At 40.8% G+C, this 25,127-nt stretch overlaps 1 protein-coding gene across 2 annotated transcripts in view; it reads left to right on the top strand.

Moving 5' to 3' along the window:
- Positions 1-25,127, top strand: part of SEMA6A (semaphorin 6A) — a 117,896-nt gene that overhangs the window by 37,697 nt on the left and 55,072 nt on the right. For both annotated transcript variants that reach the window (XM_058823602.1, XM_058823601.1), the window contains exons 2-6: positions 12,785-12,922; positions 15,194-15,311; positions 20,509-20,569; positions 22,045-22,107; positions 22,953-23,054. In XM_058823602.1, coding sequence (XP_058679585.1) covers positions 12,823-12,922; positions 15,194-15,311; positions 20,509-20,569; positions 22,045-22,107; positions 22,953-23,054 — 444 coding nt within the window. In that variant the 5' untranslated portion in view covers positions 12,785-12,822. The remainder of the gene's footprint in view (positions 1-12,784; positions 12,923-15,193; positions 15,312-20,508; positions 20,570-22,044; positions 22,108-22,952; positions 23,055-25,127) is intronic.

The raw sequence follows: 25,127 nt of genomic DNA, 5'->3' as shown, positions 1-25,127 counted from the left end.
CTCCTGTCCATGTGCTCCTCCAAGCAGATCTATGCAGCTTGTTTCTGCCTGCCTGGCACTGTAAGTAATGCTTTTAGGATCCCAGGGAAAAAAAGGCATGGTAGTTTTCTGACAGAAAAAAATTGTTTTCTTGCTGTACAGGGGGCATGATGTTATGGTAGGCATTCGCATATAATGAGGTAAATTATCAATACATTCACATCTTTTTTCCTCTGTGCTTTAAACATGTGAGAACACACTCAATATTCATGTGTTGGGGTCTTTAAAATGTCTTTTCTTTGGCATGTTCTCAGAGTTTGTTCTGTGGCTGGACTTCTTCTGACTTCACATGCAGAAAGTATAGCTTGCTGGTAAGTGAATTACGTAAAGGTCTTTCTCCTTTCTCAAAGTTTTGTCAAAGCATTTAGAAGCTCTGGTCTGACACATCAAGGTACCTCTATGGCTGATGCCTTGGAAAAGCTGGTGCTTACAAATCTGAGGTGTCAGGTAACAGGGTCCTTCAGAGCTTCCAGAAAAGATTTTGTAGGTTAAGTGCTTTTTTCAAAGATACATTTTTCCATCAGAAGAAAGGAAGTGCCTGAAAATGTATTCTTCAGATCTCTTTGTTGCAGCAAGTTGCTGAGAGAGACTTCCCAAAAATCTATTATTATTGAGCCATCATAGTACACCTTTTTGGCATTATTGGTGGTGTTCAGGATATGAGAAGTTATGAATATGTATGGTCATAGACACTGCAAAATTGACATTTTCATAAGCGTATGTTGAATAGATTCTTTGAGCTTGTGCAAAGAATCTCTTATACTTCAAGCTGGTGTAGTGATGCTCACCACAGAAAAATAATTATATTTTGGATTACTCACAGGAAAATGTTAACAAAAAGAAATACAGTGGAATATGATCAACACTATCTCCTTTGCTTTCTTTAAGAGAGCAAGAATGCAAAACAAAATAAAAATTTCTTCTTTTAAAAGATTAAATATAACCTCAAGTTCCACAGGGAATTTGGATGTGGTTATTTCTATTTCCTAACATTAGATGGGAGACTTTGCCCAAAACCCTTGTAAAGTTAGCAGAATTTGACTGAGTCTCATGCAAGTATATGTATCTTTATGTGAAAGCAAAAGTGTTAAATATATGTAATTCTCTATAACTGGAAGGCTTATAAATAGGTAAAGCAGCCTCATGCGTGAGCTGATGCAGATGGTGCAAGCTGTGAAGCAGCTACAGGTCTTTCTGAAGTCCAGTGGGAGTCAGTGCTCCACAATCTAGCAGATGTCAGTGTCAGCACTTTCACTGGCATAATCGAAAGCAAGGCAATGCCCTTTGGTTGTGAGTGCTGTGTGGCTGTGCTGCGAGCTGGAGAGCCACTGCTCTGTGGCCGTGCAGGGCAGCACAGCCTGAAAGCCGTAGGTCACGCTTGTGGGCATGGGGGAGAAGATAACTGGGAGTCCAGCTGAGAACATTGCACCTCAGTGCCTACCTGGATCTCCTCAGACTTTTCTAGTGACTTCAGCTCAGCATACAGCCTTAAGTCTCGTCCAAAGGTAATTGGATTCTCTGGGGTAATGTTTTTTTGTGCATTTTTTCCTTCTAAATGCTGGCAGGAATTTGGGTCCTGGCTGTAGATCAGCTCCTGGCAGCTGATCAGTTCAATGTCCACAGTATGAAGGCCAACCTACAGTTAGTGGAAACTCTCTCTGCAGCATTTGATATAAATCACATAAGCAGGAGAACTGCAGAGTAAGAAATAACAGCAATGGTTCATCAGCTATGCAGTCATCCTCCTTGTTTCTGCACGGGAATTTCAGTTCTGTTGATCAAGCCAGGAAGGATTCCTTTGGGTTAAAAAACCACCTGGCAGACTTGTTAAAAACCCTTAACTGTGTGTTACTACTCATGAAGCAGTTTTTCTAAATTCACTTAGATGCAGTCAGCTAATGAATCATTGCTTTTCCTGTGTCACCCACCATTACAGGCTGAAGGTGCAGGGTGTGGGGGAGGAGGAGATTTGGGAACAGGTCCTTGGCTGTCTGAGAAAGCCTTGGTATTTTGGTTAGAGTCAAACTTTCATCAGTCAATGCCAGAGCAAGGGTCTTCCCATCCTGATGCTGATGGATGTTATTTCATTGCTGGGGTGATGCTAGAAAGCTGTCTGTTACACACACAGTAGGTTTTTTCAGCTCCAGAAAATTATCTGGAGTATTAGAAGTGTTTCAGTTTCAGTCATTAGCTGAGCGCTGGTGCGGTGAAAATGACTTTTCTTCCTGTGTCTCGCACTATTCGTTGTTGGAACCTGAATGCATGCAATCATTCCCAAAATAGCCATAGGAAGCGCATGCAATATAGAAACATCTTTGTCTTGCTTCAGGGCTTTGGGCTGCATAGCTGAGCCTGCCCTAGTGTGGGACCTGGAAACAGCCTGCAGTCTCATCTGTGTGACAGTTTGGATTGTCCTTTGCAAACCCTGCACGTGGTACCCAAAAGGCAGAGGTTATTTCCCGCAGAAGGAGAGAATGACTTTGCCTCGCTCTAGCAGTGAGCCGAAGAATGGATTAGAGGCTTTTCCTATCTGCAAGGAAGCTCATCCATCATGCCCCATTCAGGCAGTCATACTCAGTGGGCTTGTTCTCACTTGCTACACTGAACCTTTTTCTCCATAGCTTGTCCAAAGAAGCAAAGCAAATAGTAACAGAGCTACTGCTTTTGTGACTTGTACTACAGGCATTTGTCAATGCTGCTTTGACTTCCTTTTCTATGCTGCTCTAATTCCCTCACACTGCGCTAAGAAGCAGGTGTGAACAAATGTGTAAGGATGCTTGTATTCTTCAGTATGTGGGTGAATGTGTGTCAGTAGTGTATTTCCGTGGTGCAGGGACTCAGCTTACTCTAACTATAATCCCTTTTCTTGCTTTTCCTGACACACGCCACCTCAATTTCAAGTTTGCCCATGCAATCACATCAGATATTTGATGTTTCCTCTGAATAATAGACCCTCAATAATTATCTCAGTAATTAAAATTATCTTGAACTATTCTATTAGTTACAGGAATTGTGATTTTTATATTCAGAGGTTTATTGATTATATCTGCATTTAGAATTTTCCCTTAAAATACACCGAATTACAGTAATTAACCTTATGCCCAGGTTAACATACAGTACCATTTGTCTCAGCACTATCCTTGAAATAGTATATTTCTTAGGATCTGTTGACTTCTTGCTATGCCTTCTATCTTAACTGTGAAGTGGTAGAATGAAGAGGAAAGTGGAAAACATATCATGTTGGCATATTGATCTCTTTACTCAAAGGGCATTTTTGAGGATAGGGTACTTTCTAGTATTAACTTTTCCATAAAGATGCTTGGATTTTATGTGATTTAAAATTTGGGAATTTACTGGGCATGAATCTAGACAGAACAAAGCTCAGAGTCCTCCACTTGCAACTAGCAATTATTAGCAAGCTGCAGGTGCTACAGTGTACGATTGTTGTAAACATTGTGCTCATCTCAGAGGAAAAGCAAACTACATAGATTTTCTGTCTCAGATTTATTTTATTCTTTTAAAGCTTCTGAAAATACCAGCGAAAAAACATTGGTAATGAAAAGTAATCATGAAAGATAGAGATCTATGAAACAGGTCTAAAGTTTTAACAGGAAAACCTTTTATGTGATGTGAACTTTTGAACTTTGGATGAATATCTGTCACTGTATGGACACACAGAAGTGGATGGTTGTCTGAAGGAGAGACATTTCAGAGGTGGTGCTGAGAGGGAGTGTTCTCAGTTAATTTTTTTGTTTTCTTAGTACTCAGTCTTCTGGTTTTTCCTTCTACCTCTGTCTATCCACAGCTCTTTTAATATTTTCCCTTAGGGACTACATTTGTTTTGTGGACATCCTTAATTTTTGGACATTTTGCGTTTTTGTGCTAGTCCATTTCATGCTTTTTCTCTCATACTTTTCTGTAAGGTATAGAGAAACTTGACGTAACTAATTCATAAACAAATTAGGGGCTAAAATTATAAATACATATAGAAAATTCTTTTCTTATCTGAATTTTTTTTTAATCTACAAGGCTCAAAAATAATTTTTCTTGAAGACTTTACCATGTTTCCAGAGGAAAAACCTTTCCCTTTTTTCTGCCTCCCATAACTCAAATTCCTTGTCCACACTGTGCCCTTGGGCTGAACATCCCTTCCCAGAATGTGATGCTGAGGTTTGGCCTGGCTTCTCCTGCCATGGCTGAACTGTTGCAGTGTGGAGCAATTGGTGCACCCTGCAGTGGTGGCTGTCACTTTCAGGCAGTGTGTTGTCCACTGCTGGATTTATTATAAATGGTAATATTTTTGAAGTATTTGAAGTGCTACAATAGATTTCATTCAAGTTTTAGGGTAGGTATGTAGTTTAGTGTGGTGTCAAACCACTTCATGACAAAGCTGATTGGTTGCCATTTGAAAAAACAAGCTGACAAGATTTGCTATTTCTCTCCAAGGCAGGTTAATGAGTTGATTTTTGTGTAAATGGATTTAGGGGCAGAACTGGCCAAGTTACACAACAGCTAAGCAATGTGCTCTGGTTAACAGCTGACTTAAATGTGATGATTTGCATTTTCTACTGTTTCATCACATTAAAACATGGACACTTCAATTTCAAGTGAATTGGACAAATGTCCTGAAGAATATGGCTGGGGCTCATATTTAAGTGCTTGATGCTTCTTGCATTAACAAAAAACAAAGGAGAGTATTTGTGATTACACCAAGCTTTAAACATGGGGATATCATGAAAGTTTAAGTTGGAAGGAGCGTTAAAGATTGTCTACTTTCAACACCCTTGCAAGGACACCTTCTGCTACACTGGGCTGCTCAAAGGACCCTCCAGCCTGACACTGAGCAGTTCCAGCAATGAAGCCTCCACAATTTCTTTGGGCAACTTATTCCAGTGCCTCAGCACCCTCCCAGTCTGAAGCTATTTCCCCTTGTCCTATCTCTGCGTTCCCCTGCAATGTTCATGTGGCAGCTGAGACAATGCCTGCTGGGCCATGTCTAACTTCTGATCAGTGACATTTGTAAATGTTGTTGTGAAAACATACCAAACGTGGTGTTTTACCTTTGCTGTCCAAAAGGAGAAGAAAACAAAGGAAGGACACATTTTTCTCCCATTATGTCTTCGGGTCACCTGCAGCTAGAAAATTTTTATTCCATTTATCAGATGAGGGAATAGAAGGTCAGTTGACTGGCACTGATATTTCCCAGGTAAAATGAGTGTTGGAGAGAGTAATGGTGTTGCTGGTAGTGTAGCTGTTTTCTATTAAGCATGCCGAGATGAAACAGCAAAGTATATATTAGAGATGGTGTTCTCTCCTTTCAAAAGGCAGTGATTGCTACATTTAGCTCTCAAATCAATTCAGAATCTTGACAGAGTTTTGCTGAAGTCCTGCAAATAATCAATAGAACTATTTTTATCTCTTAAATGGGTGAGACTTTTAAAAATAACGAAGACATCTTTGTAATGACTGACCAAGCTGTTCCAGAGTTAGGTCTATTGCTCTATATGATTAGGGGTGTTGAGTGAAAGAAGTTATTTAGGCATTGCCTTTGTTCCATTCTGCAGGTTTATAACCCCAAAATAAAATTGCAAATGTTTCTGGCAGTCATCCTCCAGGCACAGATGGCTTTCCTTCCACTTTTGGCAAGCCTGATTTCAGTATAAAACTGAGCAATTATTAGAAAGTGAAATATTGCATGATATAATATCACTACCACCACCATCAACATCATGACAAATGGAGCATTTGTTATTTCAGAGCCGTGTGAGAGAGCTAATGCCACTGCATTGCCCCTTCCTCTAAAACCTGTACCTGTGATGTACAGATAGATGCATCTTGCTAGAGCAGATGCTTTAGCAAGGAGCTGTGGCCATTTTCCCATTTGCGTTGGCTCTATATTTCAATGCAAATATCACTGAACAGGTGGCCGATGGGGCCCCTGTGGACTGTTTACAGTAAAGGTTACAACCAAAATCGATAGGCCTGAGACGCTTCTAATTCCATCTGGGAGAAGTTCATCTTCCTTCTGACTGTTTCCCCTTGGAACAGCAGCATCCTATTAACACTGCAGTCATCAGAGATGTCTCACTCAGGGCAGAGGAGGGTTTCTTCTGGTGAGGCCTCCATTTGTTCTTTGCGTTTTCTCTTTGGGCTGCACTGGGGCGAGCAGCAATGTGGATCTGGACAGGACAGGTTGCCAGCATTAAGCATGCTGAGTTTTGCCTACTGACTTGACACCTGCTACTCCCATTTGACAGGCTGAGGCTCATCACTGCTGCCCGGGGGTTGTCCAGATCTTTTCAGTTTATCGCTTACTGAGGCAGGAGGTAGTGATGCCACGTAACATTGGTGACATTATTGTGTGAGGTATGGCCTTTTAAAGGTGCATATGAGGGGAGAGAAATGTTGGTATAGACTCAGGTTTGCATAAACCTGAACAAAAAAAAGCAATTACCACTGCAACTTGCATGAAAATACATAGTATTTGGGCAGAAATTTTGTTTTAGATGCATTTTTACAAGTCTTTGTGATAAAATCTTCATGGCTCGTGTATCTGTGTTTCATTAAACTAGCAATGAAGTTCGTATTATTCTTTTTAATGAAGGTGGGTACTGTTGCTTACTATATGAGGCAAAATTGCTCTTATTGGTGTCTTTCCCTTGGGCCTGATCATCATGCCTGGCACGCAGCCAACAGCAGCTGGGCAGTGAGTAAGCAGTACTGAATCCAATTAAAATGCTAGTAAAGCGTGTATAACAGAGGGCACCCATGCAGTCCTCTTATAGGCAGGGAGAACTTTTTGATACACACAAATGAGAGAGAGTGGTGCTTCATACATGTAATTTAGGGTTGTTCCACAACGTTACCAGACAGGTGTGGGCGTCCCTTGGGCACTGCCTCTCTCCCCTCACCAGTGTTCAGGAGCAACCCCTTGTTACCATGAGGTCTGAAGGAGTACAGGTGATTACCCCAATGGCTTCATGCTCCAGTCTCTCTGGCGTAAGTGCCAGCTACCTGGAGTGCAAGAGTGCTTTTTTGGCCACGTGAAATGTGTGGCCAGCTGTAGAGACAACAGGAGCAGAACAGGAGAGGAAAGATGAATGGTGGCTGCACCATCAGTCGCAAAAAGATGTTGGAAGTTGGTAGTGATGATGGGCATGGAGCTGGCATTGAGTCTCTGTAGCCACCTGCACCACATTCAGGTGACTGAGCAGCAATTGGTAGAGAAAGGACAGCATGCTGCAAAGGCTCTCCATCCCAGGCACTACCCTGCCATTGCCAAGTCAGTTGCAGTGTCTGGGACTCCATGCTGTGTCTTGCTGATAGCCACTTGTGTCTCATCTCTCCTGGGCTTCCCAAGCACCTGCTGAGCTTCTGTTCACTCACATCTGTCTGATCCCCTTGGCACCACTCAGACCAGGCATTTTGCATGAGCCCTTCTGCTGCCTGGTGCAGCCATGCGAGGTGCCTGAGCAGCAGCTAACACACCACACAGGCAGGCATAGACAAAAGATGCTCTCCTGAACGGCTCTGCTGGTGCCAGCCCAACTTTCCTCATTCTCTGGGAGCTGCAGCCTTCAGGTTGTATTCCTCTCTTTTTTTGTTTTTATTGTTGCATTATTCCTAATTCCTTCCTCTGACTTGCACGGAACTCTTGTCTCTCACTTTCTAGAAACTGTGAATTTAAAAGGGTAAATAGCAGTGACAGTGTTTTCTACTCAGAGATTTCCAAAGGAAAATTAGCCGAATTTAAATTTAGCCAAGGGTCTTGAAGGATGTTTGCCAATATCTCATGGCAAATCTGTACCATAGCAGAGAACAGCAGGCAGGTTGGCCAGCTGGTTTCTGTGCTCTGCCTCCAGCATGGCAAGGCATGGCTGTGTGGACTGATACATGCCCTACATGTAAGGGCAGAGCTGGCTCTGTGAGTCTCTCTAAATGAGACACGGGAGTAGGGCTCCTAAATCACCTGTGTGCCTCTAAAGCTCTTACCACAGAAGAATCTCCAGTCTTTTAACCTCTGCTATGAAACTCAAATCAGTTTCTTCCCTGCTGTTTAATGGTACTTTTGCTTTTGCTGGTTATGATTCTAAGGGCTGTTTGCTGTGTACTTCCAGGACCAGTTCATGTAGGCTGCTGCTTTCCCTGTTGTGCATTTTTCCTTATGCAGTAATTCAAATTCATCTGGCTTTACTTTTTAATTTCCTCAGTGTTTGGTTAAATGCTGTTTCTTCTTGCTATCTTTTTGGATAATAAATTATTTCTACATATTTGTAGAAATGAAAGAATTTGTTGAAGACAGTCACGGGTTTTTAGGGCCAGTAGGTTTTCTGGCCTTGCTTCATGCATGACACAGACCTTGAATTTTGTCTGGTGATTCTCACATTAATCTTAATAATTTGTGGATCGAAGTGCAGCTGTTGTGTATGAACACAACCCATCATGGTAGAAAGAAGTTTTGTAATAAATGAATATAACAAGGTCTATTCATTATAGAGCAGTCTTACTGTGCCATGGGAAAATTCTGACATGGTTGCATACTTTGCTTTTTCTTGAAGTTACGCTGGGATTAGCTGAATGAATAGTGAGGTTGAAGCAACAAGATGGGAGGTTTTCTAACCTGGAGGAGCACCCCTTTCATTAGAGATGTGCCTTTGCAGTCAGTGCTGTTGCTGTTGAATATGTTCTCAGGGTCAAATCTGCTCTCGCACTTTTATGGAGCTTACCAGGAAGTTCTCTTTTCCGTTCAGATTTTTCATTGGATTGTGTAACCCTTCTGGAGCAAACAAGCTGTAGATAAAATAACCTGCCTACTAGGATATGGTGGCAGGAGCCACGTAATTCTTTCCTTAGCCAAGCAGATATTCTGTATGCATTTCCACACAAACTGTTGTAAATGCTAAAAGTACCAGACAGCAAAAAGTTTCTTGTCTTCAGAAAATCCTTCATGCCAACAGCATGAATTTTACAAAAGTAAATGATTGTCTGTCAAGCTTGTTTATGTGGGTGATTTTGTATATGTACATGTATATGTACACGTATATGTACAGGTGTGTATGCACATATATGTGTATGCATAGGCTTTGACTAAGTAAATGTAATAGTAATAGCAACTATCTTGTACTAGTATTCAAACATCCTACTTAGAAGTGATTAATCTCTGGGCTGAAATGTACAAACAGAAAAACCTATTCCACTTCAGAAGGCAAAACTTTGATTTCTATTTCTATTAAAAGATCATGTGGTTTGTTTATACATAATTATACTACAATAAAAAGGAGGGAACACATAAGTGGCCACAGCAAGATGTCTTACATAGGTATTTGAAACATCAGCTTCAGAAAGAATAATCAGAGCACCAACGTATCTTCCAAAACATTCATATATTCTTTGGTTTAGGAAAGCACAAAACAAATTATTTGTGGGTTTTTTAGAAGCTTGAAAGAAATCTAATCTACTTGCCAATTCAATGGCTGCAAGTCACTGGATTAGACATAGGCTATAAAACATTCCCTTAAATATTTGTAGGGCTGTATTTTAATAGCCTGCTTGATAAGAAAAGGCCTCCAAGGTTCACTCTTGTCACCAGTAGCTCCCTTCAACAAGAGTTGCAGTGTTTTGAACTAGGAGAACTGGAGTTCTCAGACCCAGTTCTCTCTCAACCACTATGGCTTAATGCAGGCCAGATTGAATTGCAGTTTAGATCTCTGCATGAAAGGTGGAGAGCTCTTCATTGATGTTTCCAAAATTTTTATTTTGAAACAGTGCTGGACTCACTTGGCATCACTGTCTAGCTACTCATCTTCATCAGACACTGTGTTCACAAGCACTTTTGAACAAAACTAGTTTCAGCACAGTTGCAAGTGAGAACATTTGCATCAATCCCAGGGGCCCAACTACAGTGAAAATTGTCCTAAAAATAAGTGTGACCTTCTTGAATCAGCACTTTTCTAAAATTCCACTGAAACACTATGGCTTTTCTGCTATTGTAAGAACTGCTAAAGTGACAATATGTTTGAATAATTACCTCTGGAAAAAAACTGCCTTTGGATGCAATTTAGTCCTCCTCAGTGCTAATTTATTGGCACAGACACCAATACATGTGTAGTACACTTGAATTATTGACATGTCAAAGCAGATATTTTGCATGCACATTTTGTGAATTTGAACGACTATGTTGGCATCAGAGCAACATAGAGAGAATTAAGCTTTTTTCCTCTCTTCCTCCCTCTTTTCTTCTCCAGAAAATCCTCTTAAGAAGGAGGGAGAATTTCATATAAACCTACCAATCTATGTCAGTTCATTTGTCAGTTTGGTTTTTTTCCCAGGTAAAAGAAAGCAGATCTGGCCCAATAGCATAAGCATGAAATCACAGAGTATGCATGCTGGGCCTTGTTCATTTTCCTGGAAGCTGTCTCCCACACAGATGTACATGTACACAAGTCTGAATGAGAATTAGGGGCTGATGGTGCAGGATCTGCCATGGGACAAGTTCTTCAGGCCCTAAAGGGGAGTGGCAGAGCTGCGTCTGCAGTACTGTGGTGCTTCCCTCACAGCACACACGTTGTTGGATAGAGGATTTTGTGATGATAGGGAGTAACAGAATGCAGCTATCCTTTTGCTCCAGAGTGTCACTGTGAGCAAAGTGGTTTGGATTGTTAGCCTGCAGACTGATACTGTAGATTAATACCGTGTAAGTGGAAGAATTGGGCTGCTTCCTAAGTTCTTCCCATTAAACTGTTTTTCCCCATGTACATTTCAGAAAAGATTTGTACATTGGATTGTAGCAATTTCAAAGAGAAAATAATTTCATTCCATTTGTGCAGTAAGGAATTTCATTTTGCTATTTTGCTGTGTACTTACAAGGGCAAAATTCTTAACTCAGCAAAGTGACATGTTGAAAAATTGCATAGAGATAAAGGAATTAGCCCCTTTAATGTGTATGTATTGCTTTTAATTATAACCTTTAGAGGGAAACTGTTTTTCCAAGCCTGCCATTTACTTCTGCTGCTTTTTCCTCTTTCTGCATTCCAAAGGGCCCCAAATGACAGCAAATAGAAAGAAACAGGTTCTACCCGAAAGAGCTAACTGTTAAGAGAAAATGTAAGAGGTGACTAGAAAGACAAATGGAGGAAATGCATAAAAAAGTGTCTGCAAGCAGATATAGCTGTGTCAGGAATCAAACAGAGCTATTGGCTTAACCAGTGCTAGATGGAAATACTTCTATTGGGGCTTGTATGTACCATCTTTGAGTATGTATTCTCTTATAAGTTATAATAGACCTACAGTGTCTGCAGTGTATTGCCTTTACTCTTGCTATTTTTATCCTTCACCATCTATCTGAAACTTTGTTCAGTTGTCAGTCACAGCCTTACATTATTTTTTTTCCTATTCTTGGTCTCTAACTTGGTTTCTCAGTTGTTTTGTTAATAGAAATAGAGAATCAGCCAAAATTCCAATTTTTGTGTTGAAATAAAAATAGACTAACACAGAGAGTGTAATAAATCAGCAGTCCTTATGGACTGTATCACCCTGCAACAGATCCCCCACTCCAAACCATTTATAGCAACTGAAATTTTATTTGAAAGCAAATATCTGATGAGGCAAATTAATTATTATGACACTTTTCTATTGGTTAAAAAATGAGGAATCCAACATTTAAGGCTTGCTAATGCTTTTTTTGGCATCAAGAAAGGAGACACAGGTATCTAATATTAAATAGTGCTGCAGAAGGGCAAGTTAGCACTTTGTTTGCCAAATTAAGTTTCAAAGACTATGTAGGTTATGAAGTTTGGCTTTCTGCCCATAAATCTTGAATGACTGACAGACCACTGTAAAATAGCTTTGTTCAAAAGGAATCTTTGGCAGACAGCATCAAAGGTTTGAAACTCTGGAAGGGATGAAAAGAAAACTCCACTTTTGCACTGATTTCCCCTACAGATCAATGTCTCTGTGAAATTTGCCTGGGAATTATGAAGTATTTACTGTCTTATGTGCTGGTTTTTTTCACTGTATCCAAATGCCCCAGTGGTTCCTTTTATCTTAAAGATTTAGGGATATTTTTGTACATGAAATCTGAATGAATGAATGAATGAATGCATCAGTGGAACACAGGGAAAAAAATTTGCTGGATTTAGACAGTTCTTTTCTTCCCTATTTTATCACAAGTTGGAGTATTGGTTTTACGACGCCTAAATTTATGGGTACATATTTTTATGGTAAAGCCTAATGACATGTTCTGAATGCTCCATCAAGCTCTCTCAGTTTCTTCACTTGACTCACAACTCTACTGGGTATGAATCAGTCCTGTAGTATAACTCTTAATCTCTTTTTAACCAGAATAATGGAGTGTGAGGGTTTTTTTTTTTTTTATTTATGGTGTGTGTCATCGTGTCAACATCTACCTATGTAAACCAAAGAAGGGGAAAATAAAATATTTCTTGGAAAACTCTTGTCAGCCATCAATCAGTGCAGGAGATGAAGCATCTTTATTACATATAAGCATCAGAAGCAGAAAAATTTTTGTAACACACAGGTCCATAATTCTATCCTCAAGCAAGATGTGGCCCTGCTAGGGCATGAGCTGAAGAATAACTGGCTTTGCAGGGCAGTTTCTGCTTAGAAACACAGCATGCCTCCTCAGGTGGAGTGAGAGGCCTGAGGAGAAAAGGTTCCTCCACTTTCCCAGACTCTTTAAAGCTCTGCTCGACCTGCAGGTGTTGAAACTCTTGTTTGTCTTCCACAGGGTGAAGTGAAGAAGTGAAGCCTCACAGCTGAACTACTATGAGGTCAGAAGCCTTGCTGCTATATTTCACACTGCTACACTTTGCTGGGGCTGGTTTCCCGGAAGATTCTGAGCCTATCAGTATTTCGCATGGCAACTGTAAGTATGAGGGGCCAGAGGAGCACATGCAGTGCTGATCAGGGGACTTCAAATCAACACTACTTAAATACAGTTGCAGCGGATAAAGTTGTTTTTTCTTGATTTCTCCCATATCAGTCAATGTACATTGTCAGGTACTGACATAGGAGCATGACTTTTTCACATGGTCCAATTATTTGTTAATCTAATACAAATAACTGGTCTTCTTTAAGCTCAAATGGATTCTGTTTGAGCATTAGGCATTTTTTTCCTAAGATGGAATTGAAGAAGCTAAAAACTAAATCAAGACAAAGAATCTTGTATGACAGAAGGTCTCTCCTTTCTTACCAGTAGAGATTGGCAAACTCTCCAAAATCTAGTGTAACACCAGCAGCTGCATACTGAGATCTGCTGGCTAAACAGGTGGAGAGCTTTCTGTGTACCTTACAGTGGACATCAGGCTTGACTTATCTGATTCTTTCACATTTGCCTCGTCTCAATTGTGATAATGGCAATGAAAATTCTTCAAAGTCCGAAAGTTTCAGATGTTTATAAGGAAGTCTTTAGCATCTGGGCCCCTAAAAGTATGCCAGGGAGTAACAAGTCAGGCAAGAGCAGGCTTGTGTTCAATTCTTTTTTTGTTCAGGAATTTGGTTTTTAAATTGTCCATGTTCACTGTGCTTTGCAAGGTCCTGGTACCCAAAAACTTGTCTGTCCTGTGTAACATTATTCTGAAAGACAAGACTCCTGGGCACACCTGATGTGCTGCAAATGCTAATAGATTTCTGGGGTACAACAACAGGGAAGAACTGCTCTGAAGCAACCACAGGTGAAACATAGCTAGTGTGGCCACTTCAGCCACCAACATTTTCACCCTCCAGAAAGGCAGTGCTAATTATTCTTAGAAAAATTTGCCATACTTGATGTTTTTAGAGAAATAGAACATGGGAGGATTTTTCCTCTGCAGCATGGCATGCTGAAGTGGACATGAATGTCCTTAGTTTGTTCTAGATACATGAGCTACAGAGGAAACACTACTGCATAGAAGACAGACTGACAATAAAACTGGGCATTTTGCATGTAGGACATGATCAGAAGGATTAAATCCTGCCTGGTGTCTTAATTTATTTCTTAAGGAGTTCTCAGCACCTGGTTTGGTGAGAAGTTCCCTTTATTATCCAGTTTTATCACCAGACTTTGTGTCACGTGACACTATGAGGTCCTTTGCTGAAGCCATGCTGTGAACCAACACTTTGACCAAGCTTAACAGGTACAATGCTTTTACAAGACAATAGCTGAAGATACTAAAGCAGCAGATGAGTTTTTGCAGAAATAGACTCCCACAAGGAGCTGCAGTTTTCTGGGAAGGCATATTAATGGGGTAAAACCATAGCTAGATGCTAGTCAGCTCAGTATAACATTCACTTGCAGCAGGTCTGCCATGATAGTGCTCATCACTGAATGTGAAGTGGCCCTTGATCAGAAGTGTTCACTGTTGTTAGGTTGTACACCCATCCGAGGAGCAGTGGAATACCCTGTGTGTGCTGAGTTCTCACCCAAAAAAAACCAAAAGGGAATAGGCAATAAACACTCTTGCTGACTCGTAGAACTGGACGGGGGGAAGCTGACTTGTTGATAGCAGAAGCTCAGCATGGGGATTCCAATTAGTGTTGCTGCCCAGTTGCCAGAAGGATTGGAATATCAGACTGGTTGCCAAAATAATGTGCAGTGACTTTCACTTCATAATGTTCAAGTGGTGATTTCCCACCATTTCTCAGAAAACCCTGCAGCCGTTCTGTGACAGCAGTTGAGTCCTGTAGAAAACCCAGGGAACTGGCAGTTTGAGCCAACAAGAGCCAAGCCTTTTGCTTTAGCCACTACCAATCCAGTCATTGTAGTGATTGATTGGCCACTGTGGAACAGCTTCATCCTGATAGACATGCTTTAGCAGCCAGGAGCAAGCATTTAAGCTCTGCAAACAGTGAAGGAAAAACTGCAAGAAAGTGCCATGTACCTGTGCACCAAGAGCTCCAGAACAGCTTTATGCTTAAAAAAATTCACAGTTTTTGTCTTCTATAAAGGTGGTGACTTTCTCCTTTGCAGTTGCAGACAATGTAACCTTGAAGAACTCCCCAGCTCTCTGTGCTCATGCCTTCCAGCCCCAGTCTGTGCTTCCAGGGCAGAACAGAAACCGCGGGTTTTGGCTATAGCTGGGCCCCATGGTGATTCACATTAACACCATTTCAGTTTGTTATTCTCTTCTGACCCTGTTGATCTTTTTCCTTTCCACAGACACAAGACAGTATCCGGTGTTTGTGGGTCACAAACCAGGGCGGAACACCACGCAGAGGCACCGGCTGGACATCCAGCTTGTCATGGTCATGAACAGGACCCTCTACGTTGCTGCTAGGTCAGTAGCCGCCTGCTTCAGCACTCCTCTCTGACTGCTTTCAGAGGAGCAAGGAGAGCACAAGGAATATTCTGAGCTCTTCTCTGACGGACACATTATTTTTAGGATTGTCTTGCACACAGAGAGAACTTTGCAGCCTGTTAGTAAGACATATTAGAAACAATGCTAGATGATCAACTAAAGTTTTGCAATGTGTTACACCTGTGTTTTAGGGCTACATGCCTCTGCCTTCCTCTGAGACCTGCAAGAGGGAAGTTGCCAGAAATATAATTTAGTTCCATGGAGAAGCAATGCCATCCTCATCTTTTTATTCCACTAGTGCTCACCAATAATGACAAATTTTAGAGAATATTTCTTCTGTGCACAGATGTGTTTTTTGATAAGTTATTAGAATGAAATTTTGCTGATCTTGGCATGTTTTATGGTATCTTAAGACAAAGAAAAAGAACTGAACATGCTCCCTCAAGGTTAATTGAATTTAGTGTCTTGACTTTTTTTGGAGAGCTATACTGTGCAGACATGAGCACGTCGTTTCATAAAAATTGCACATGAGCCACCCATTTAGTTTGCCTAGCTCATCTTGCACTGTCAACCTCAGTGGGCCTACACCCATTAGACAGCTGCCAAACTTGCAGAGATCCAATGTTAACACTTCACATCCTTACCTGTTTTTAGCAAAGAAGGTTGACGATCTTAGAGTGGGAATTACATGAGAGATGCAGAATGACTGCAAGATGGGTCCAGAGTAGCAAGGCTGGGTGGTCCAGATTTGCAAGGGTGGGCAGTCCAGTTTAGGAGCTCTTGGACCCACATGCTGTTTGGGACCTCCCTGCAAGCTGCCTCTCAAGTAGTAGCTTGTTTTCTGCTTGTTTTTTGGTCCTCCATTGGAAAAACACACACCTTTCTGCACGTGTCACATAAAACCAGGCAGTTGCTGCAGATGGGAGAAGTGGTGGGTGGGATGGCCAAGAGTGAAGGGGAACAGCTGCTGAACAGGCAGCCTCTCACCACCAGCCCCGTCTGCAAAGCCCTTGGCAGCCTCTGGGAGCTGCCTGCCTTTCTTCTCAAGCAGCCACTCCCCATCTCCTGGGTGGTCGGATGTGTCCTGTGGGGAAAGCTGCCTGTCCATCTCTGTGCAGCACCACAAAATTGGTAATTGCATTACACCAGCACGGTCACTGAGTGACACTTTCAGAGCCATGTCCCTGGCTGCTGGAAGAACACACCTGTTCCATTACCCAGCTGTAGCAGCTGCTCTGGCTAATTGCAGCTTCCCAGGCTCCCTGCATGCCCCTTGCTGCATGGGGTGGCAGAGCTCAGGGCTCTCACGGCAAGACCTTGCATGGAGTCCGGGCAGAGAGCAAGCATCCTTCCACAGGAGCTGCCGTGGTGGTGGTCACAGGGCACAGGGAGACATCAGCCCTGTGCTTTGTCTGAGTTCTGAGATTGGTATTTTTGCTGTTTTTAGTGGGATAAAGAGTGGGGCAGGACTGAGGCTTGAATAGGTTTGAAAGGTGGTGGCAGGATTTCCTCCTTTTCATGACTGAGCTCCCTTTGCTTTCCTCATTTGTTTTCCTTTAAATTAGGAAATTATTTGCAGTGAGGTGGTGGTAAATCCTCTTTGCAGATTTTGCTGTGCTGTTTTCATAGTTTGTTCCCAGACTGAGATTGACGCAGTTAGACTGTCTCAGTGCCCAAGTAACTGGCTTTAGAGCAGGAAAACCCAGAGAACAGTTTTGGGATGTGTGCACAAATTATATGAAGAATGCTAATATTTGGGGGACAACATGTACTAGTATGTGAATAGGCATTCTTCCTCATTTGTATAAAACAACTTGCTACAATGAGAGTGCTTATATAGACCTAGGATCTTGTGACCTACAAAAAAGAATAAAGACCTGATCTGTTTTGTACTTACACGGGCATGAAAAAAAATCTTCTTACGCTGTTTTTCCTTTGGTAACTCAAAAGCTCTTTGACATATTCTTCCCCCCCTCCATGTTACCGAATGAAGTCCCTCCTGGGCTGACAAGCCTATGTGATACAAGTTGAAATTCAGAGATAATTTTTATCTTTAAGTAACAAACTTCAGAAATGAGTCATCCTTCAGTATCTCGTATGGATGAAAGTTTGTAATTCAAATACTGCATTTCCTTCAAAGGCAGTAGTAAATCTAGAGATTGGAAGCAAATTTGTACACAAGCAAATGTGTTTGCCAAAGAGTTTTATAACAAGATTCATTGAAAACTGTAGCTAAATAAATCTTTGGACTATTATATGAGATATTGCTTTCATGCTTTTTTTATGCATTGAAATTCAGCAATCCCAAGTTTATATTTTATCCAATTATCTGAAAAACAATCAAAACAAATGGTTAAATAGTGAGCATTTTTATTTTAGCACTGTTGTGTTTAGGTTGGGGAGTTTTTTTGTTTGCTTGTTTTGGAAAAATCCAATGTTGACTTTTGCAGACAGTTTCAGCCCACCAGAAAGGCTAACTCAGATTTGAGAACTGCTTACATTTTATTAATGATCAACTGGCATAGAGCAAAATTTCTGTCAGTCCCACTGCTTATTTTGTCTTATGGGATACCCAGCTCCTGTATTAGCTATTACCAAATAAAGTTTTGTGTTCACTTCACAAAGGCATTATTTCATGTTATCAGACAGAAATACTCAGCCAACATAAATTAGAATAACTCAGTCAAAGGCCATGAAGCTTTACTCGCTGAACAGGCTTGCTAAGGACTGGCTCTGTCATCTTTTTTCTCGTGGGAAGGGTACTCGCTCCTCATCTCTCTCTCGCTGGCCCACACCCAGGCACACACATCCTTTTCTAAGTTTGCTGTGTCTCCTCCTCCCATTGTCTGTTGCGTTATGTGCCACTCCTCCTGTGTGTGTGTGAACCGAGCGGGCACGGAGCAGGCTACGGGATGGCTCCCTCCTCCTTTGCAGTTACGTGTTTCCAAACCATGCTCCGAGTCCCAAGGGTCATGCACAGCCAGTGGCATTATTTAAATTCCCTTCCTCGACAAGATTATGCCATGGCAACAGAACTCAGTTCTGCTGACTGGAGGTGGGAAAAACGGAAGCTCTAGGATTAAGTAAATTTGTGTTAGAATAACTTAATTAGCAGTAAACTGTACACATGCCACAGCTAGTAGAAAGTAGGAGTTGGGCAGCAGTGGGAAAAGGAGAATGAGGACAATCCCACGTTTTCTGTGATTAGGGAGCCCTCCCCCAAATTTGACAGCTCTTTTGCTATCTACTGACACTGTCAGCAACTGTGCTTCATTTGTGGCTTGAGAAAATGATATGTAATTTTCCTGATGCTAACCTTCTTTCCAACAATCTCATAACTTAGCATCGGAGTTTCGTTTGAACTGTTCTTTGAATCAGATAGTAAGTCCTCTAAAAGACAGTTTTATTGAGGTGGAACTAAACAACTCAGCTCTTTCTGAGTACCACTGCTGTATTTTCTAATTGTCTTGCTCAAAATGAAAAAAAATCGTAACCTCTGGAAAGCAAGGCTAATGAATAAAATCAAGAGCTGTGCTGGAAGAAGGGTTTTAGAGGTCCACCCGCACCTCATTTGCAATTCGAGAGATTTTTTCCCCCACTTTTATATAGCAGGAGTGACAGCAATAAAGAGTAATGCACATATAAAGGGAACCATGACGTAATCTATGAAGCTGATATTGTGCTAATAGGTAATTTTATTCCAGAACCAACCCTGACCACTGTTCTGTCACTGAAGTCAGGCAAATAATAAATCGAAGTATTAAACCAATCTTGTAAGTAAATGACAGCTCTGGTTTTAGAGTCTGGAGGAGAAGAAAACCCATCAGCTCCTCAGTTTGGCATCTTACAAAGAAAACAGCCTCAAGCTCCATAGGAGAAAAATTTTCAAAGCTGGTTCCCTACCACAACACTGCATCTTTTCTTCACCTGAGAGAAGTGTTTATTTCTCATGTAGCAGTATTCCGTGTTTGCCTTAGTCAAAGGCAAGACTAGCACTGTTTCCCAAAACCCAATAAATATGAAGCTAACCCTGAGAACAGCGATTTCTAAAATGGAAAGAGCCTGTGTTCTGCATTCAGCAGACCCTCCAATGCTGTGGGTCAAACTTCAGCTGCACAGCTTTCTCCATCTTGAAAATATTCAATTTTATTTCAAGGAAAAATGAGATCTCAGTCCCAATTCAATGTGCTGGTTATTACAACTTTGTGGATTGGTGTTTGTTTTCAAATTTGGGTTCTATACAGACCTATCCTTTTTCTCTGTTTACACAGAAAAGAATGTCTAAAAACATCTCTTTACCTGATCAGCTGTGTCTGTTTCCTCTTTCTAAGAACAGATTGGCAGCTAATTGTAGAGAGGGACAGGTTCTTGGGAAAATAGGAAAGTAATTGTAAGGAAAGAAGTGTGAACTTTTTTCAGAGAAATATTTTACAATTTAGTTTGGCCCGCAGCTTGTGAAGAAAAGAATAATTTCTGGGAATAGTTTTGTGCCTTTTTTCTACCATATTGTCAATCAAATTGTAACAGGGAAGGGAAGGGAAGGGAAGGGAAGGGAAGGGAAGGGAAGGGAAGGGAAGGGAAGGGAAGGGAAGGGAAGGGAAGGGAAGGGAAGGGAAGGGAAGGGAAGGGAAGGGAAGGGAAGGGAAGGGAAGGGAAGGGAAGGGAAGGGAAGGGAAGGGAAGGGAAGGGAAAGGAAAGGAAGGGAAAGGAAGGGAAAGGAAGGGAGACTTCTTTTTAACCTTAAATGGCTCTATATGCCACAGTGACATCTAGCCCAGGAATCTGGCAAAAGGTGCCTAAAAGCTATTGTGGCTGATTTCAGGATACAGGAACACATCTGCATGCTACATTGTGGCATCCTGGTGTAGGACTGAAAGAGCAGAAATCTCGTGAGACTTATCTACTTTCCCAAATCTCATTTGTTCAAATAATTGCTTTTGGGAAAGCATCTTACTTTGAAGTTTTGTAGCACTTTCCTTTTTTTCCTCTTAATGGGAAGACAAACAGTTTATATGTGAAAATGCTTTTGTGGGAGAAGCAGGGGATGCTGCCAGTAATGTCTTCTGGTAAGACCTCAGATTTTTTTTTTAATGGATTATGGATTATCTTGTGATAGATAGAAAATTAACTGTCTGACTATTCCATTTGACGTTGTATTCTTTGCTTTTGTTTACAGGGACCATATTTATACTGTTGATATGGACACATCACATACAGAAGAAATTTATTTTAGCAAAGTAAGTAACCTTTATCATTACCCAGAAACCAAGGACACTAGAACAAGTTTCAAATAAATAGGATGATAACATTGTTTTAACAAACTTGCCAGCACTGTTGTAAAACTGTAATAAGCAAGTAACATGGCATTGCTAATCATATTTGTGGAGAGCTAGAATAGCAATCGTGTCCTCTGCGAATTTCTGATAAGTGGTTTAGCTGGGCTGATAAGCAATCTACTGAAATATGGTGAGGTCCCCAATGGAACATCTGTCAAACATCTATTCATTTATATGCAGCAGTTTTCTATAACAGTTATACTATCCCAATTAAGTCTACTGAAACTTGTCATAAGAAGCAAGTTACATATTTTCATTTGCACAAATTTTTTTCACTTGTGCTAGAACTGACTAAATAAAATCTTACTATAACATCACTTTGTAGATGTATTCACATTGTCTCTATGGGAAGTTACATTCAAACAAAGAAAAGCTTTGTCTGCATTACTGCATTGTATATTAACACAAACATACTGAAAATAATCTCCCTTCAGCTCCTTTGCACTTCATTCATGTTGTGTAACATATGTTGAACACAGCCTTGGTCTGACAGAAGATCATAAAAATTTGGGCACTGTATGAATTCCACTGGAGGAGGGGACAGTGCTTCATTATAACTGTGAATGATGGTGAAAGTGAGCTTTCTAACTCATCAAAGAGTGAGGGCACACGCTTGCAATGGAAAGGAACATTCATGGTTACTCATTCAGCTTGGACCCCTCCATGAATGCACAGTGCTCAGTTTACTCATCAGGAACACTGTCAGAACTAACAAAGCTTCGTTATAATTAATAAGGTTTCCACTTTTGACTGTTTTTGAAACTCATCTCAAAAACAAAAAAAAACTGGCTGGGATTTAGCTGTAAATCTTCTGGAGAAACAGTGTTAGCAGATAAAGTCAGCAGTGTCTTGGCAGGAGAAAAACTCTTGGAGCTTGTTAGCTGAATTGAAGTGGTAAGGAGTACCTGAATTTTATTTCTTTCCAGATCTAAAATGTTGTCTTTGGGAATGTATATTTCATTTAGAATCCAGTGAAGGTTCATAGTCCATAAATTATAATTCTGATTTGAAAAAAAATCTGATATTGTTCTGATTTGTAGAGCAATATCAGTTAAAAGAAGAGAACATCTACTACTTTTAAGAAAAATACACATTTTTCAAAGTTCACCTATTGTTGAATTCTGTTCATTTAGGCTTTTAAGTAAGAGGGATGGATTTCTAGTATCATGAATTGGAGGCAAAACAAAGTTAAATGAACGATCCGCATCACTGAATTTCCATTGTTTCATTGTGGTGGATTAATCATGGATAAAGAGTGTAGAAAACTTTCAATAAATGTATGTTCAAAAGCTAGTCTCCCCTACGGGACTTCTACTTCTGAAATCAAATGTGAAAAACCTCTGAGTTGTAATTGATTTCTTTCTTTATTCTTGCAGAAATTGACATGGAAATCTAGACAAGCTGATGTAGACACATGCAGAATGAAGGGAAAACATAAGGTAGGCAATTTTCATTTCTTCTGCAACTGCCACTTCAGTTTAGTTGCATCACTATTATCTCAGGCTGCTGTCTGTGATGTGGAATGGATCTTGCCATTCATTTCTTAGCAGTAATTGCTTTTTCCATCAACTTACTGAAGGCTTTAATTTGCAGAAACAGTTCACTTCAAATGTGATAGAATATTAGGACAGAAGCCACAGCAATATCCTGAAATATTTAAGGCATGGAGCAGGTCACAATGCTTAGTGTAGCAGTTTTGCTTACCATTGCTTCAAAAGCCAAGTGCTGCTGTCCATCCCCCTGTGGGAATTTACTGAGGAGTTCAGGTAAAGCATCAGAAAAGATGAATGTGGGGCTGTAGAAGGACTGTTTCTCACACCACTTTCACCCTCCTGGAACCTATGACTGGCATAAGTAGTATCATAATTAGACACAGACTCTTTGATTCTTTACATCTACTTCCCCTTCTAGTTATAGAAGCTTTATGCCAGCGCATTGTAGTGGTGATGTCACTGTCTGACAGTGGCACAGGTGACAAAATCAGATTTTTCACTCTTCAGGAAAGCAACAGTATTCAAACAAAATTCACCTTTGTCAACAACAGCAAACTAGGAGCTACAATATGAATGCTTTATCTTCAGCTCTTTGTAATTTTTAAGCCACTAGAATATAAATTAATTACAAATTGCTCACTGTTAGTTAAACATAGTCAAAATAAGGCCGGAGTATCACAGTAGGTACCAGCCAATTTAATTTTAAACCTGTGAAATATCACTGCTTAAAAGTGAAAACAGATACTCAAAATGCAGTCGTTGAAATAGTTTTTTTTATTATTTTTCTTCAGGATGAATGTCATAACTTTATTAAGGTTCTCCTAAAAAGAAACGAGGATACACTGTTTATCTGTGGAACAAATGCATTCAACCCTTCTTGCAGGAACTACAAGGTATGTAATCTGTTTGCAGAATTTCACTTATGCCTTGTATTTTGGTTGGATTTATTGTGACTATGTTGGCAGCAGCGTGAGATTGTCCTTCACCCATGCACCATTCAACTCTGAAACATTTGTCCTGACTTGTTTCAGCGCTACCGAGTTCAATGTTGATTGGATTTCCGAGAAAATCCCAGACTGAGTACCTAGCTCTTTGCAACTCCTGCACATCAAGAGAATTGCCACTTTGCACTGCCCCCCATAGGTACAGAGTCCTTCAGATTCCTGCTTGGGGCTGTAGTCCCACCTCAGAAAGTTCCTCAGCTTGTCACTGACACTCACATCAAGTCATAGACTAATATTGGGGGTTACTGCTGACTAGCGTGTTCTAAAATTTCTGTTCTACTGCTCTCAACCGCAAAACCAGTTCTGAAGGAGCCTGGGGACATAGCTAGCAAAACCTGAGTTTCTTGTGAGCCCCCAGGATAGGGGTGCTGGGGAGATCCTATGGCATTTTGTGCTGTGGGACTGATGGAACAGCTAATCTCCGCAAGGAGCAGTACAGCAGGACAGAGAAGTATTCCTCACTTGCTGGGGATCTGCAAAGCCAAAACATTATCTGGAGCAGTGTAGAAACCCTGCTGGTCCCTGCATGCTTGACATTAATGCCCTGAAGCCAATTTATTCCTTTGGCATAGTGTATCTCAGGAGTCTTCATTCCAGTAGGACCCACTTATTGAAATATTTCCCATTTCCTTAGGTTTTTACCATTATATTCTGATATAACTCCCAACAGTGGATGTCTCCGGAGTAGCTTTGAAATTAATTTATTTAGGCATTTGACATCCAGACTCTGCTTTTCTAGGTGCTGTTATGTCCCACAGGTGTTTTCTCATCTTTTTTTCTGGAAAAATAAAATTCAGTTTTAGTAATGCTGCTCCTGACAAAATTACAACTGCCATTTAGGTTTTAGGTTCAGAGTTATTGGAAAAAAGCAGAATAAAGATGTTAAGAGCCAGGAAAACTACTTCCCTAATGGTATTCACTGTGACTGGTGGTCTTCCTTGATTTTTGTGCAATGATGCTTTGCCTCATTTAGCCACTATAATGGCTGCAGTTTAGAAAACACAGGAGAGAAGTGCAGGGTAGTTTTTTCTTCCAGTCTATGGAGGAATAACCAAATTGAGTAAGAATAGAAGCCTGTGTCGTGGTAACTCTGAGGTACAGTTAGCTACTCTAACAGCTGTTTTTTTCATTCTTTCTTTCCTTGCCTGCTCCTAGTATGCAATGAAGCTTCTTGATCCCTGGGCTGTATTTATTCTTCTACTACAGTTTGCAATTTTTAATTTTTAATCTCTGAATTCCATTAATAAGGCTAACAAATCTCAGCCAGTCTCCTTGTGTGGAAGTTGTCTTTTAGATACAATTTTAGATTTCATTGACATCTTGGTGTGAGGCATATAAATGGCCTCCTCCCCCTTACTCCAGAGTTTTCATCCCCTGTGGTGCAGGGCTGGATAGTGATGCCCCTGGCAGTCTAGAGAAGGCCTCTGCAACACCTGCCCTGGCTTTTCCTCCATGTATTCCTTCATTATCCAGAGAGAGAACTGAATGTGTGCCAAACAGAAAGCAGGGCTCTCCCTCAGGTGTGCCAGTGGTCGTGAGGGTGAGCCCAGCCTGTGGAGCTTGTGCAGGAAGAGTTATTCAGGACTCTAAATCATTTCCTCTTACTATCATGTGAAATGCTTTTCAGCCTTTGAGTAAACACAACTGACTGCCCTCAGAGTGGACTTTGACAGAAAGGATACATGACAGAAAACAAATGATCACAAATCATCCACTGAAGGACTTGGAAGCTATAGCACACAAATTAAAAGTTTATTTAAGTGGATGGTGCTGTGTGGGTTATTTGTCATGCTCTGTGAATCTTTACTGTGTGTAATCTGTAGAGTATGAGATGGACAAGTTGCCTGAATATGCTACATAGGTTCTTATTCTCAAAATACTGTAGTATAAGCATCTTAAAGGCGTAACAGGTGTACAAGTCTCCTTTAGCTCACCAAACCTTCTTGAACTTCATGTAAAGTC

This window comes from Ammospiza caudacuta, chromosome Z (assembly GCF_027887145.1).
Source record: "Ammospiza caudacuta isolate bAmmCau1 chromosome Z, bAmmCau1.pri, whole genome shotgun sequence".
In the NCBI taxonomy this organism is placed as follows: domain Eukaryota; kingdom Metazoa; phylum Chordata; class Aves; order Passeriformes; family Passerellidae; genus Ammospiza; species Ammospiza caudacuta.
The sequence above is the reverse complement of the archived record's forward strand: the minus strand, read 5'-3'. Positions and strand labels throughout refer to the sequence as shown.